Source organism: Macaca thibetana, chromosome 4, assembly GCF_024542745.1.
Source record: "Macaca thibetana thibetana isolate TM-01 chromosome 4, ASM2454274v1, whole genome shotgun sequence".
NCBI classification, from domain to species: domain Eukaryota; kingdom Metazoa; phylum Chordata; class Mammalia; order Primates; family Cercopithecidae; genus Macaca; species Macaca thibetana.
The window spans coordinates 153,621,496-153,633,530 of NC_065581.1; the positions used below are offsets into that span (position 1 = coordinate 153,621,496).

A 12,035-nucleotide genomic window follows, 5' to 3' on the forward strand; every position below is an offset into this window, starting at 1 on the left:
TTCCCCAGAATTTAAGCACAGTGTCTGGCACATACTAGACTCTCAATAAACTACTTCTGAAATAATAATATGTACCAGTGCAGTAAGCATCTCTGAAAGTGATGAAGTCTTAGATTGAGATAAAAGATTCTATCACCTTTTTTTTTTCCCCTACCACCATTCTTGATGTTAAATCTCCGCTGAGGCCCCTGGAAAATAACAATAGGGCTTTACAGATGAAACACAGGGCTGTGAGATGTGATATTTTTCTTAGCAAATAAACACTAGACATAAAGTAGGTCAAAGAGTGTAAGAAGTGCCTGACCAAAGGCCTGATGCACAGCTTTAAAATAAATTATAGAAATAATTACAAATGCTGTAATCAACCATAATTTACATACTAGTACATGTATACTAAGTATAAAGCTTCCTAAAGTGAAGAGAGCAACACAGTAATTCATAACTCAAAAAAGAAAAAAACAACAAAGAGGAGATAGAGAAATGTAACTTAGAAGATGCTTGGAAGAAATAGGTAAGAATGAATGTGAGATCAGGAATGAGGGTGGGGGCTGGGGAAGCAGGAGGGTGTGAGGAGAATGGGGCCTTGGGCTGGAGAGGGAGAAAGAGCCCGTGATGCCTAAAACTGGGACGTGGTGTATAAATGTTGGGAAGTCAACAGGGTGGGAGCACATGGATGCCACCGCCTGCTCTAAGCGCCCAGTCATAGGGTGGGTGTGGTGGTGGATTCCCTTAAGTATGAATCACTGAGAACTGAATGTTGGCAAGGTCAAGGCTGTATTTTTCAGTGATTGCCAGGTTTAAAAGGAATAATTTCTGAGAATAATACCATAAACTACTTTTTAACATTCTGTTAATCTGCATTTAAAGGTAAGTTTTCACCACGCATGGTGGCTCATGCATGGTGGCTCACGCCTGTAATCCCAGCGCTTTGGGAGGCCGAGGTGGATGGATCACTTGAGGTCAGGAGTTCGAGACTAGCCTGGCCAACATGGTGAAACCCTGTCTCTGCTAAAAATACAAAAAAAATTAGCCAGGTGTTGTGGCAGGTGCCTGTAATCCCAGCTACTCCGGAGACTGAGGCACGAGAATTGCCTGAACCCAGGAGGCAGAGGTTGCAGTGAGCTGAGATTGCGCCTGGGCGACGACAGAGTGAGACTCCATCTCAAAAAAAAAATTTTTTTTCTGATCATTATAATATTTGGTCACTCCTAAAATTGAAATAATGCCCAGAAGTTCAAAAAAGAAAAAAAAAAGTTTTCATATTTCTGCCACCCAAATAAAATTCCCTATTAGGGTTTTGACATATTAATTTTCAGTGTTTTTTTTCTTTTCATATATTTTTAATCTGAAATTAAAATAATTTTCAGTGACATTGAGTGTACTTATTCCAGAATCATTTAAAACTGCTTCATCGTATTTCATCAGGTGAATCTACCAAATTATTATTAACCTGTTCTTTATTGTCAGACATTTAAAATAGTTTCCAGTTTTCTGATCCAGTAAGCAATGATGTGGCCAACATTGCATACATACGTTTTTAACTGCACTTCCGATTAACCCCTTAGATTAATGCAAAGAAGTGTGAATACTTAAGTCAAGGCTTTGTGATACAGTCCCAAGCAGCTGACTTTGACTACTAGCAAGGGAAAGCCTCATTGTGATAGACAAAAACAGCACTGACTCATTGTTATAATGGACCCTCTGGAAAATACTTCCCACTGGAAAATACTTTTCCTGTTGTTGGAGCTGAAACGGCGCCATTGGCAATCCAGTTTTTGGAGGTGAGCGTTGTCCCGTTGGGGCAGGTTCCTTTAAAAGGCAAACACTCCTGACTGGGAACACTTTTTGTCTCTATTGCCCCAGGACCCGCTTTCTTTCAGCATTTCACCATCCCCTTGCTCTCTGTATTATTTCCTTCTGTTAAGGGGTTGGGGAGAGACATGTAGGATCCTGGGGGCAAAAAGAGGTGTTGAAAGGCAGAGGGAAGAGAATGGGGATAGGAGAGGGGAATAATTTACAGAAGATATACAAATAGCCAATATGAGAATTAAACCAAGCTCAGCATTATTAGATTTAAGAAGTGCAAAAGTCTTAAATATACCTTTTCCCTGATTCATTGTGCAAAAATTAAAAACTTTGGACAACATCCAGTGTTGGTGGAGTTACAGAGAAATGAATATTCCCAGTCACTCTTGATAGGAGTGTAAATTGGTGCAATCTCCCAGAAGGCAGTTTCCCTATCAAAATTTTATATGTGCTTCCTCTTTGGCCCAGCAGTTTCACTTATAGGAATCTATCCTATAGAAACATTAAACAAGCACATACAAATACAAGAACAAGAATGTTTATGAAAGTGTTGTTGCATTAGAGTAAAAACAAAAACAACTACAATGCCTAGCAATAAAGGGCCAGATAAGTCATTTGTGATTTATGTATACAATGGACTACTAGGCCCATGTTGCACTGAATACACCTTCTGACATCAAAAAGATTAAGTTTAAAGGCAATAGCTGCAGTGATGATCCCATCCATATATATATATTTTAAACTATCTATGTTTATATATACGTATTAAGTCTAGCAGGATCTAGTGGTGATCTTGGTGGGGAGGGGAGCAGGGAATTAAGAGGAGATAGGTATATTTTCCTTCTGATTTCATATACTTTTGTTGATTTTTAAAAATAGCAAATGGCTGGGTGCAGTGCCTCACACCTGTAATCCCGACACCTTGGGAGGCAGAGGAGGGCAGATCACTTGAGGTCAGGAGTTCGAGACCAGCCTAGCCAATATGATGAAATGTTGTCTACTAAAAATACAAAAATTAGCCGGGCATGGTGGCATGTGCCTGTAATCTCAGCTACTCAGGGAGGCTGAGGCATGAGAATCACTTGAACCCAGAAGGTGGAGGTTGCAGTGAGCTGAGATCGTGCCACTGCACTCCAGCCTGGGCAACAGAATGAGAGTCAGTCTTAAAAACAAAAACAAAACCACATAAAAAATATAAAAATAAAAATAGCAAACAGGTATTACTTCTATAATTAAGAAATGAGTCAAGACTGAAAAGAACAAAGGAAAACTGAGCACGTACAGAAGGCAAGCTTGCCCCAATTCACCTTGCATGTCCCTTGGCCCTGGCTCCCATCTAACCACAGAGAAGAGGGTCAGGGTTGCCTGTGCTGATGGCATTTTTGCAGGGCATTGCAACCCTAGAATATTTATGAGGCCTCCAGCAGCAATGACTCCCATGAAGGTTGCTGTGAGGATTAAATGAGATAATGTATTAAAGGCAACAGGAAAGTGGCTGGCTGGTGGTAAGCCCTCAATACTAACAGCTTTTAGTTATTATTGTTATTATTTAAATGCATCCTGCAGCCCAGTTCTGCAGGGTGCTCCTCTACTTCCAGATCCCACTCACTGGCACAGATTTTAAGCATTCAGGGCAGGTGTACAAATGCTTAGTTTCATGTCAGGGCTATAACTGCACTTAATTGCCAACAAAACCACTTCAAAAGAGCTGTTCACCTAAGGGATGCTTGTGCAGTGGAAACCATGGCTACGTGGCTCTACTCGGCTTTAGAAGAGCATTACTTCCTTACCCATTAATGAATATATAAATAAATAATAATCACCATGCAAATGGCATATCTAAGCTTTTTGCAAGGTAAAGCAAAAATGGTTATTGGTCACCTCTTTCATGTGAAAAAAAAAAAAAAGGTTTTCAAAGTAGGTGAAAATAAGAAAGGGAATAAGCCTGTGTTTTCTCCTCACCCCACCCCCTGGAAAAGTCGGCCTCCTGCTGCCTCCGAATCCTTCCACTGAAGGTCACCAGCATGGAGTTCATGGCTGTGCAATCAAATGAAACTCATGATGCAAATATTTGGGAAAAGAGAGGGAATTAAGTCTAGAGAGCCCTCATTTTATGATAAAATTATTGCTTTCTCTACCAAGGAGACTGAATAGAATAAAATTATGGGTACATGGGTACAGTTGTACCTGTGGACCAAAAAAAAAAAAAAAAAAAAAGGGATGATTTGTATGCTAGAATGCATGCACAATTAAAGTGAGGGAAAAAAGAAACCAGATGGAAGAAATGATAAAGAAGGAGTTGCCTTTCAGGAACCACAGCTGCTTACAGCTGTGGGAGTTCCTGCAACAGTTTATATTGGCCATTTTGTTTCCTGGCTAAACTGATTGCATTATATCACGATGTTTTTTTGACAACTTGAAAATCAGATTTTATTTCTCTCTCATAAACTCTTTTAATACCATTCTTAATAAGGAAGAAAAATGTTGCATGTTGCGACTGATAAATGGAAAACCTCATTTAGGATTTGGTTTCCACATTCCAAGTGGTAAAAGCTCAGTAACACGAGGATCGTGTGTACTCAGGCCAAGAAGATCACAGGATTGACAAATAACATACAGTCCTGGGCGCCCATTCGTGATTGTGCAAGATTTTCATTTCTGCTTTGTGATTAACACTGCCTCTGAACTGAGGAGTTACCATGCTAGCAAATCATTTGTCTGTCACGTCACCCACCTTCCCGCTCCTACAGAATAAACTCTCTTGATGGAATTGTAGGCACTGGGGACAAGTCCGCGGGAAAGCTATTTCTGAACAGGGATTCTCAAGTAGGTGGCTGTCGACTCATATGTCTCCCCTTCTCACACACTAACTAGTGTGGGTTTGTGTTTAAAAACAGACACCCACAGACAGGCAGATTTTCTTTCTCTCTCCATTTATTTTGAGGTACTCCCAAGGGAACTGTATCCTATTTATCTTTGTTCGCCAAGTGCCTGGCCATCGAGGTTCAATAAATATTTGTTGAATGAATAAAAAGAAATCTGTTCTCTACTTCCTGGGGAAAGGAGTGAGCCTTAATCATGAGTAGAGTCTTTGTGATATGAAGCCTTGGAAAAGCCATTTTTTTTTTTTTGGTCTGGGAGGGAAGCAAAGAAGGGAGTCAGTGAAATTTGGAAACAGAACCTGTCCATCCACTTATCACTTTATTCAGCAAATAGTCATACACGGTCCTTGTTTTCATGGAATTCACAGTCTACTGGAGAGATGGATAAGAAATAGAAGTCAAAAACAGAATGACAAATTATAAGTGCTGTAAGGGAAGTAACTGTTGGAATAGACATTAATAGACAGGTTGGCCAGAGAATGTCTCTTTAAGCAGACATCTGAGCTGAAACCTAAAGGATGAGAAGGTCAAGGAAGCAAGGAGCTAAGGAAGCAAGGAGCTTGATGTCATTAAGATATCAAAAGCAAGCCAGTGCGGCCTAGCAGAGTGAGCAAGGAGAGAATGGTGTGCTAGAAGATGAAGGCTACACAGGCCGTGGTGAGGAATCTGGATTTTTATTCTGAGTTAAACTTCTTTACGGAAATGGAAAATTGAACTCTATAATTCTCAATACGGAACTTAGAACAGTACTTGACATGTAGCAAGTGATCAATAAATGTTAGCCCTTATTTTATATGTATAGTATCCAAGTAAATTAGCAAGCCTTCGTCATAGTAATTGGAAAAAAATGATTAAAGCTTGAGCAATGAAAAAGATGATCATTTACCTGATAAACATAGTTTTTATTTAGCAACTTTTCTTTTTTTGTGTGTGTGTATTTCTTTTTTTGTAGAGATGGGATTTCACCTTTTGCTCAGGCTAGTCTTAAACTCCTGGGCTCAACAGATACAACCACCTAGGCCTCCCAAAGTGCTAGGATTACAGGCATGTCCAGCCTATTTAGGAACCTTTTCCATACAACCAGTCAAATTCCAGACAAAGCTGGTCAGATTCCACTTACAAAAGGGAATGCTCATTTTTTATTGATCCATTGATACTCAGTTTTCCTTTGTTTTCAACAATAAAAGGACAGCATGGAGGACTATATTGTCAGTACCCTAATTTTAGAAATTGATGAGGTGTATCATTTTCATCTGCTCACATAAACTGGCATAACTTTTTACCACAGGTGGCCGTTTCTGAAATGAAAGTTACAGCTAATCAAACACTTAGCCCCACATGCCTTGGTGATTTTAATGATATGATTTGTTGCTATGAGACAAAAACATGTTGTGCGGGAAATAATCTGTTAGAAATCATATGACCTTGATTCAAAGGCTTTTGATTAACAGCACTAACATCCGCTTTCTGGAAAAGAAATAAACCCTGTGATTAGAGCTTGGTAGTCCTTTTAAAGCAAATAAAACAGTATTAGCCATTCATTAATGGATATAGGAAGCAAAAATGGCTTCAAACATTAAAAACTTCCCAAGATACTTTCAGCTCTTTCCTCTTAAAGGCTTTTAAGGCCACTGGCAAAGTTTCTCCTCTTTTACTTTGTCTTTCTCCTTCCTACTTCTGGAGGGAGACACCAATTAAACCAAAAAACCCCCAAAACAGATGGACAGCAGAAGAGAATTAAGATAGTCTAGAGCAGTGGTCCCCAACCTTTTTGGCACCAGGGACCAGTTTCATGGAAGACAATTTTTCCACGGACTGGGGAGGGGGATGGTTTGGGGACGATTCAAGTGCATTACATTTATTGTGTACTTTATTTCTATTATTGTTACATTGTAATATATAATGAAATAATTATACAACTCATCATAATGTAGAATCAGTGGGAGCCCTCAGCTTGTTTTCCAGCAGCTAGATCTGGGGGCGATGGAAGACAGTGACAGATCATCAGGCCTTGGATTCTCATAAGGAGCATGCAGCCTAGATCCCTCATGTGCGCAGTTCACAATAGGGTCTGCGCTCCTATGAGAATCTAATGCCGCTGCCGATCTGACAGGAGGCGGAGCTCAGGTGGTAATGCAAGTGGTGGGGAGCGGCTCTAAATACAGACAGAGCTTCACTTGCTCACCCATTGCTCACCTCCCACTGTGTGGCCTGGTTCCTAACAGGCGACAGACTGATACCAGCCTGTGCCCTGGGAGTTGGGGGCTCCTAGTATAGGAGACCTGTGCCCTAGAAAGTATTAATAGATTGTGCAGTCCTAAATGGCTTCTCTTTTTCTGTAAGTCGGCTTTGTAACTATTGAGCCTTCGTTCATTCATCTATTGAGCGTCCCCTGGGTGCCGGTGCTATCCTTGGAGACACGGTAGCAAGAGGACACAGTCTATGTTTTCACAGAGCTTATGTTCTAGTAGGGAAGGCAGGCACGAAGTTGACAGGTAAAAGTCATGCTTACTTATGCAAACCCATGATAGGAACTATGAAGGAAGCAAAACAGGGAATGGGATAAAGTAACTGGGCGAGGAGGCAGGCCTCTTTGGACAGGTGATATTTGGGCTGAGTTCTGAATGGCAAGAAGTCAGTCTGAAAATCTAGGGCAAGAACATTCTGGACAAAGAGGGTGGCAAACTCAGGATCCCAAAGGAGAGGACAAGTTTGGGATATTCAAGATGAAGCCAGAGCTTACTGGGCCAGTGAGAGTGTCGTGGGAGGCAAGATCTATAGGGGCTTGAACCTGATCAAGCAGGGTAGATTGTAAGTGCAGTCCACCAAGACAGTTCTATCTACAGCTGGGTTTGTAAAGGGTCTGCTCACACAAGGCTCATCAAAAAGCAGGGCTGGCCCCTACCTGGGGACCTGATAGCAGTGGCATTTTTTGCTTTTTTTTTTTTTTTTGAGATGGAATCTCGTCCTGTTGCCCAGGCTGGAGTGCCGTGGTGCCATCTCGGCTCACTGCAAGCTCTGCCTCTGGGGTTCACGCCATTCTCCTGCCTCAGCCTCCTGAGTAGCTGGGACTACAGGCGCCCACCACCATGCCCGGCTAATTTTTTGTATTTTTAGTAGAGACAGGGTTTCACCGTGTTAGCCAGAATGGTCTTGATCTCCTGACCTCGTGATCCGCCCGCCTCAGCCTCCCAAAGTGCTGGGATTACAGGCGTGAGCCACCGCGCCTGGCCATTTTTTGCTATTTTTTAAACTGAGGGAAAGGAGCAGTGGTGACCTACCCTGTTGCCCTGAAACTGCAACTGGTGATCTGGACCCCCTGGAATATATCCGCCCTGCCCTAAGAAGGCTGCCAAGGTGAAGCCTGTGCAGTAGACCTTGTCCTAGACCGTAGGAGTCTCTGTGGGCCTGTCTTCCATTCTGAGAGCAGTCCCTTCAAGTCCTGGTCTCCTTTGTCATCCAGGTGCAGGGATAGACCTACGTGGATTCGTTTCTCCTCCTCCCCCTCTCTAAACCCCTACTACTTGTCATGACCAGGCCTAAGCAATATCAGGGCAAGGGTCACGGGGTCCTGCCAGGAGACAGTCTGGGTTGGAGGGGCATGGTCACTTTTGCCAGAAGCAGGATGATCGGAAGGACCCAGGTGGTGTCATGGGTCAAAGGAGACAATAATAGATTGAGTCCAGGGAATCTGACCACACTTGAGAGACTAGCTTGGGCACGTCGCCAGGTCACCCAAACAGTTTCCTGAGTCTAGGCAATGAGAACCTGGAGGCCACACTAGTGAACGTACACATTATTTGTCTTTTGTTCTGTACTTGAGGCCATCATTCCTCTGAATGTCCCTTTGAAAATGTAGATGGCTCCTGACTGCTTTACCAAACTAAGAATACAATTCTTTTTTGTTTGTTTTTGAGACGGAGTCTTGCCCTTTTGCCCAGGTCGGAATGCAATGGCACAATCTCAGCTCACTGCAGCCTCCATCTCCCAAGTTTAAGGGATTCTCCTGCCTCAGCCTCCCAAGTAGCTGGGGTTACAGGTGTGTGCCATGACACCCAGCTAATTTTTGTATTTTTAGTAGAGATGGGGTTTCACCATGATGGCCAGGCTGGTCTCGAACTCCTGAACTCAGGTGATCCGTCCGCCTCGGCCACCCGAAGTGCTGGGATTACAGGTGTGAGCTACCGTGCCTGGCCTTAAGAATCAATTCTTAGCCACATTCTCACCCTTCCCATTTTGATTTCAACCTACCAGTCACTTTTTTGTTTACTTGCCAGTTTTATTTTGCTGTACATCCCTATATGTATCCTATCTACATGGCAGGCAAACTTGATTATTACTTTTATAATCAGCAAAAGAATTTTAAGATCAATGAGGGTTAATCTTAAAAGAATCAAAAGAATTTTAAGATCAATGAGGGTTTTTTAAAAAAATAAACAAAACCACTTCCTTCTTGTCCTAACTAGTTATGCCTCCTCCTGGATCGTCTTATGCTTATGTGGGTAGCAGGGGCAGTGCTTGGATCACTAGGAGGTGCTCATTGTTCATCTTGCAGGGCTACCATTTGGCTCTTTTCAGTCCTCTTGCATCTCTCACATTTCCCAACACCTTACCCCCTTTGGGCCGGGGCCATTCCCTCAGAGCTCTTCCCTCTCACCCTTACTTGGTTCCCTGCATCTCTCCTCTGGGCTTTTAGTTCTATTCTTTTGCCTAGTCAGGCAGGCTGCCCTTCCCTGGGGACCCTGCTGCTCCTGGTCCTGGCTGGGACCCACTTTTTCCCAGGTTGCACATTCATATAAGTCACTGCCAGCTCTGGCTTTGCTCTGAGCCCAGCCCTCTTCAAACAGCCCTGGCTCCAATTGCAGGTAGGCTCTAGCAGGAGAGGACCAAGGAAGTTGGAGGGTGTTGCCAATGGGTTGGCTAGTTCCCAGGAGGATGAGCGAAGTTTTCATTCATTTACCTCTTCTTAAGAGGGAGTGGGGGCCGGGCGCGGTGGCTCAAGCCTGTAATCCCAGCACTTTGGGAGGCCGAGATGGGCGGATCATGAGGTCAGGAGATCGAGACCATCCTGGCTAACACCGTGAAACCCCATCTCTACTAAAAAATACAAAAAACTAGCCGGGCGAGGTGGCGAGCGCCTGTAGTCCCAGCTACTCGGGAAGCTGAGGCAGGAGAATGGCGTGAACCCGGGAGGCGGAGCTTGCAGTAAGCTGAGATCCGGCCACTGCACTCCAGCCTGGGCGACAGAGCGAGACTCCGTCTCAAAAAAAAAAAAAGAGGGAGTGGGGTGTGCGTGTGTGTGCACATGCACGTGTGTGTCCACTTGGGGGAGGAAAGGACAGAGCAGTGATTCTATATCTATCATACAGATAATTTTTCCTAGCCTTGGATTTGGGACATGAAGGAAATTATGGTAGGAATGGTGGTGTGAAAGAGGTTCTTCATGGTTGGATTTTCCTAAGAATCTTACGAAAAGAGGAGCCTGTGTAGAGTTTTTTGAAAAGTTTTTTGAGCTTTCCAGTTAGAATACCAAACTGGTGATTTCACATATGTTTTTATTTAGGACAAAAAAAAGTGAATTTTGTGAAAACAGTCAAGTAATCAACAATAGAGAAATATGGCAAACATCACAGAGGTGGTAACAGATGTCTGGACCCCTCAGCTGGTATCAAGACACAAATGAGCATGGAGCTTATGACTCCTTTCACACGAAGGAGCTAGAGTTGATGTTCCCTGTTCTCTTTGTCGTCTTCATCTACAGATGGCCATGACTACCCTCGAGCAGCCTACCAGCAAGTGATCCAGCCGGCTCTGCCTGGGCAGCCGCTGCCTGGAGCCAGTGTGAGAGGCCTGCACCCTGTGCAGAAAGTTATCCTGAATTATCCCAGCCCCTGGGACCAAGAAGAGAGGCCCGCACAGAGAGACTGCTCCTTTCTGGGGCTTCCAAGGCACCAGTAAGTATGACAGGCCCAATATTCAGGCATTTTTAACATGGAAAGGAATTATGCCAATGCAAGGAAGATGTAACAGAATTCTCTATAGGTTTGCTAATCCACGTTAGTGAGTAAGTCACACAGGAGAACGCCCAATATAGACTTTTCAGGTCAGGAGGAAATGGAAGCTGATTGACAAGGATCTCTATCAGACACAGAGAGCCACTAGTGACTAGTCGAAATTCTGTTGAAGGAAAGGTTCTTCAGACGTTCTCCAAGTCACACCCCTTTCTTTTATTTTCAGATCATCTGAATTTTTAATCCACAAAATAGATTTTTGTTTTTACTATGACTGACTTCCACTGTAGCCAATTCTTTATATATCTAGTGTCTATTCCTGTTTAAGCCTATTTCTTTCTTTAAAATGTTAAATTCAATTAATTTTTGGTCAAAATTTAAAATGACCTGTTCTTTTCTTTTTTTGAGACAGCGTCTTGCTCTGTCACCCAGGCTGGCGTGCAGTGGTGCAAACTTGACTCACTGCAACCTCTACCTTACAGGTTTAAGCGATCCTCCCACCTCAGCTTCCTAAGTAGCTGGGACTAGAAGCACGCGCCACCATGCCCAGCTAACTTTTGTATATTTTGTAGTGATGGGATCTCCTTATGTTGCCCAGCTGGACTTGAACTCCTGGGCTCAAGTGATCCACCCACCTTGGCCTTCCAAAGTGCTGGTATTACAGGCATGAGCCACTGCGCCTAGCTTATTATTTTCTTTTGTAATAAAAACATTCATACATGTTGAGTACCATCATTAGGTCTCTCCTATGCTTCTTTAGAAAAACAACTCTGTATTTTCATGATTTCAGTTGTCTAACTCTTCAATCTTTTTTTTTTTTTTTTTTTTTTTTGAGACGGAGACTTGCTCTGTCGCCCAGGCTGGAGTGCAGTGGCATGATCTTGGCTCACTGCAACCTCTGCCTCCCGGGTTCAAGCTATTCTCCTGCCTCAGCCTCCCAGGTAGCTGCACGCCACCACATCTGGCTAATTTTTGTATTTTTAGTAGAGATAAGATTTCACCATATTGGCCAGGCTAGTCTCGAACTCCTGACCTTGTGATCTGCCCGCCTAGGCCTCCCAAAGTGCTGGGATTGCAGGAGTGAGCCACCATGCCCTGCCTTTTTCATCATTTTTTCCCCTTATTCTCTTTGGATTTTTCCTTTTCTCTTAATTTATGGATCTAAAATATACAGATAAAACTCATGTAAATGGAGCGTCCTGATTTATGACAATATTTGGAAGAAAGTAGATTAAATGTTTACTTTTGCTCAAAAACAACTTTTATATACCACTGTAAAACTAGATTCTGTTTTTACTGCATAGACTAAAATATGAAGTTACTATTAGAGTGGATT

The 12,035-nt window shown here is 43.0% G+C and overlaps 2 protein-coding genes across 4 annotated transcripts in view; one reads left to right on the top strand and one right to left on the bottom strand.

Annotated features, from left to right (window-relative positions):
* Nucleotides 1-12,035, top strand: part of TRAF3IP2 (TRAF3 interacting protein 2) — a 47,388-nt gene that overhangs the window by 15,317 nt on the left and 20,036 nt on the right. Inside the window, exon 3 of the mRNA XM_050789050.1 lies at nt 10,450-10,642. Coding sequence (XP_050645007.1) covers nt 10,450-10,642 — 193 coding nt within the window. The remainder of the gene's footprint in view (nt 1-10,449; nt 10,643-12,035) is intronic.
* LOC126953607 (uncharacterized PE-PGRS family protein PE_PGRS54-like) overlaps nt 1-12,035 on the bottom strand; it is a 121,035-nt gene that overhangs the window by 11,383 nt on the left and 97,617 nt on the right. The window lies entirely within an intron of this gene.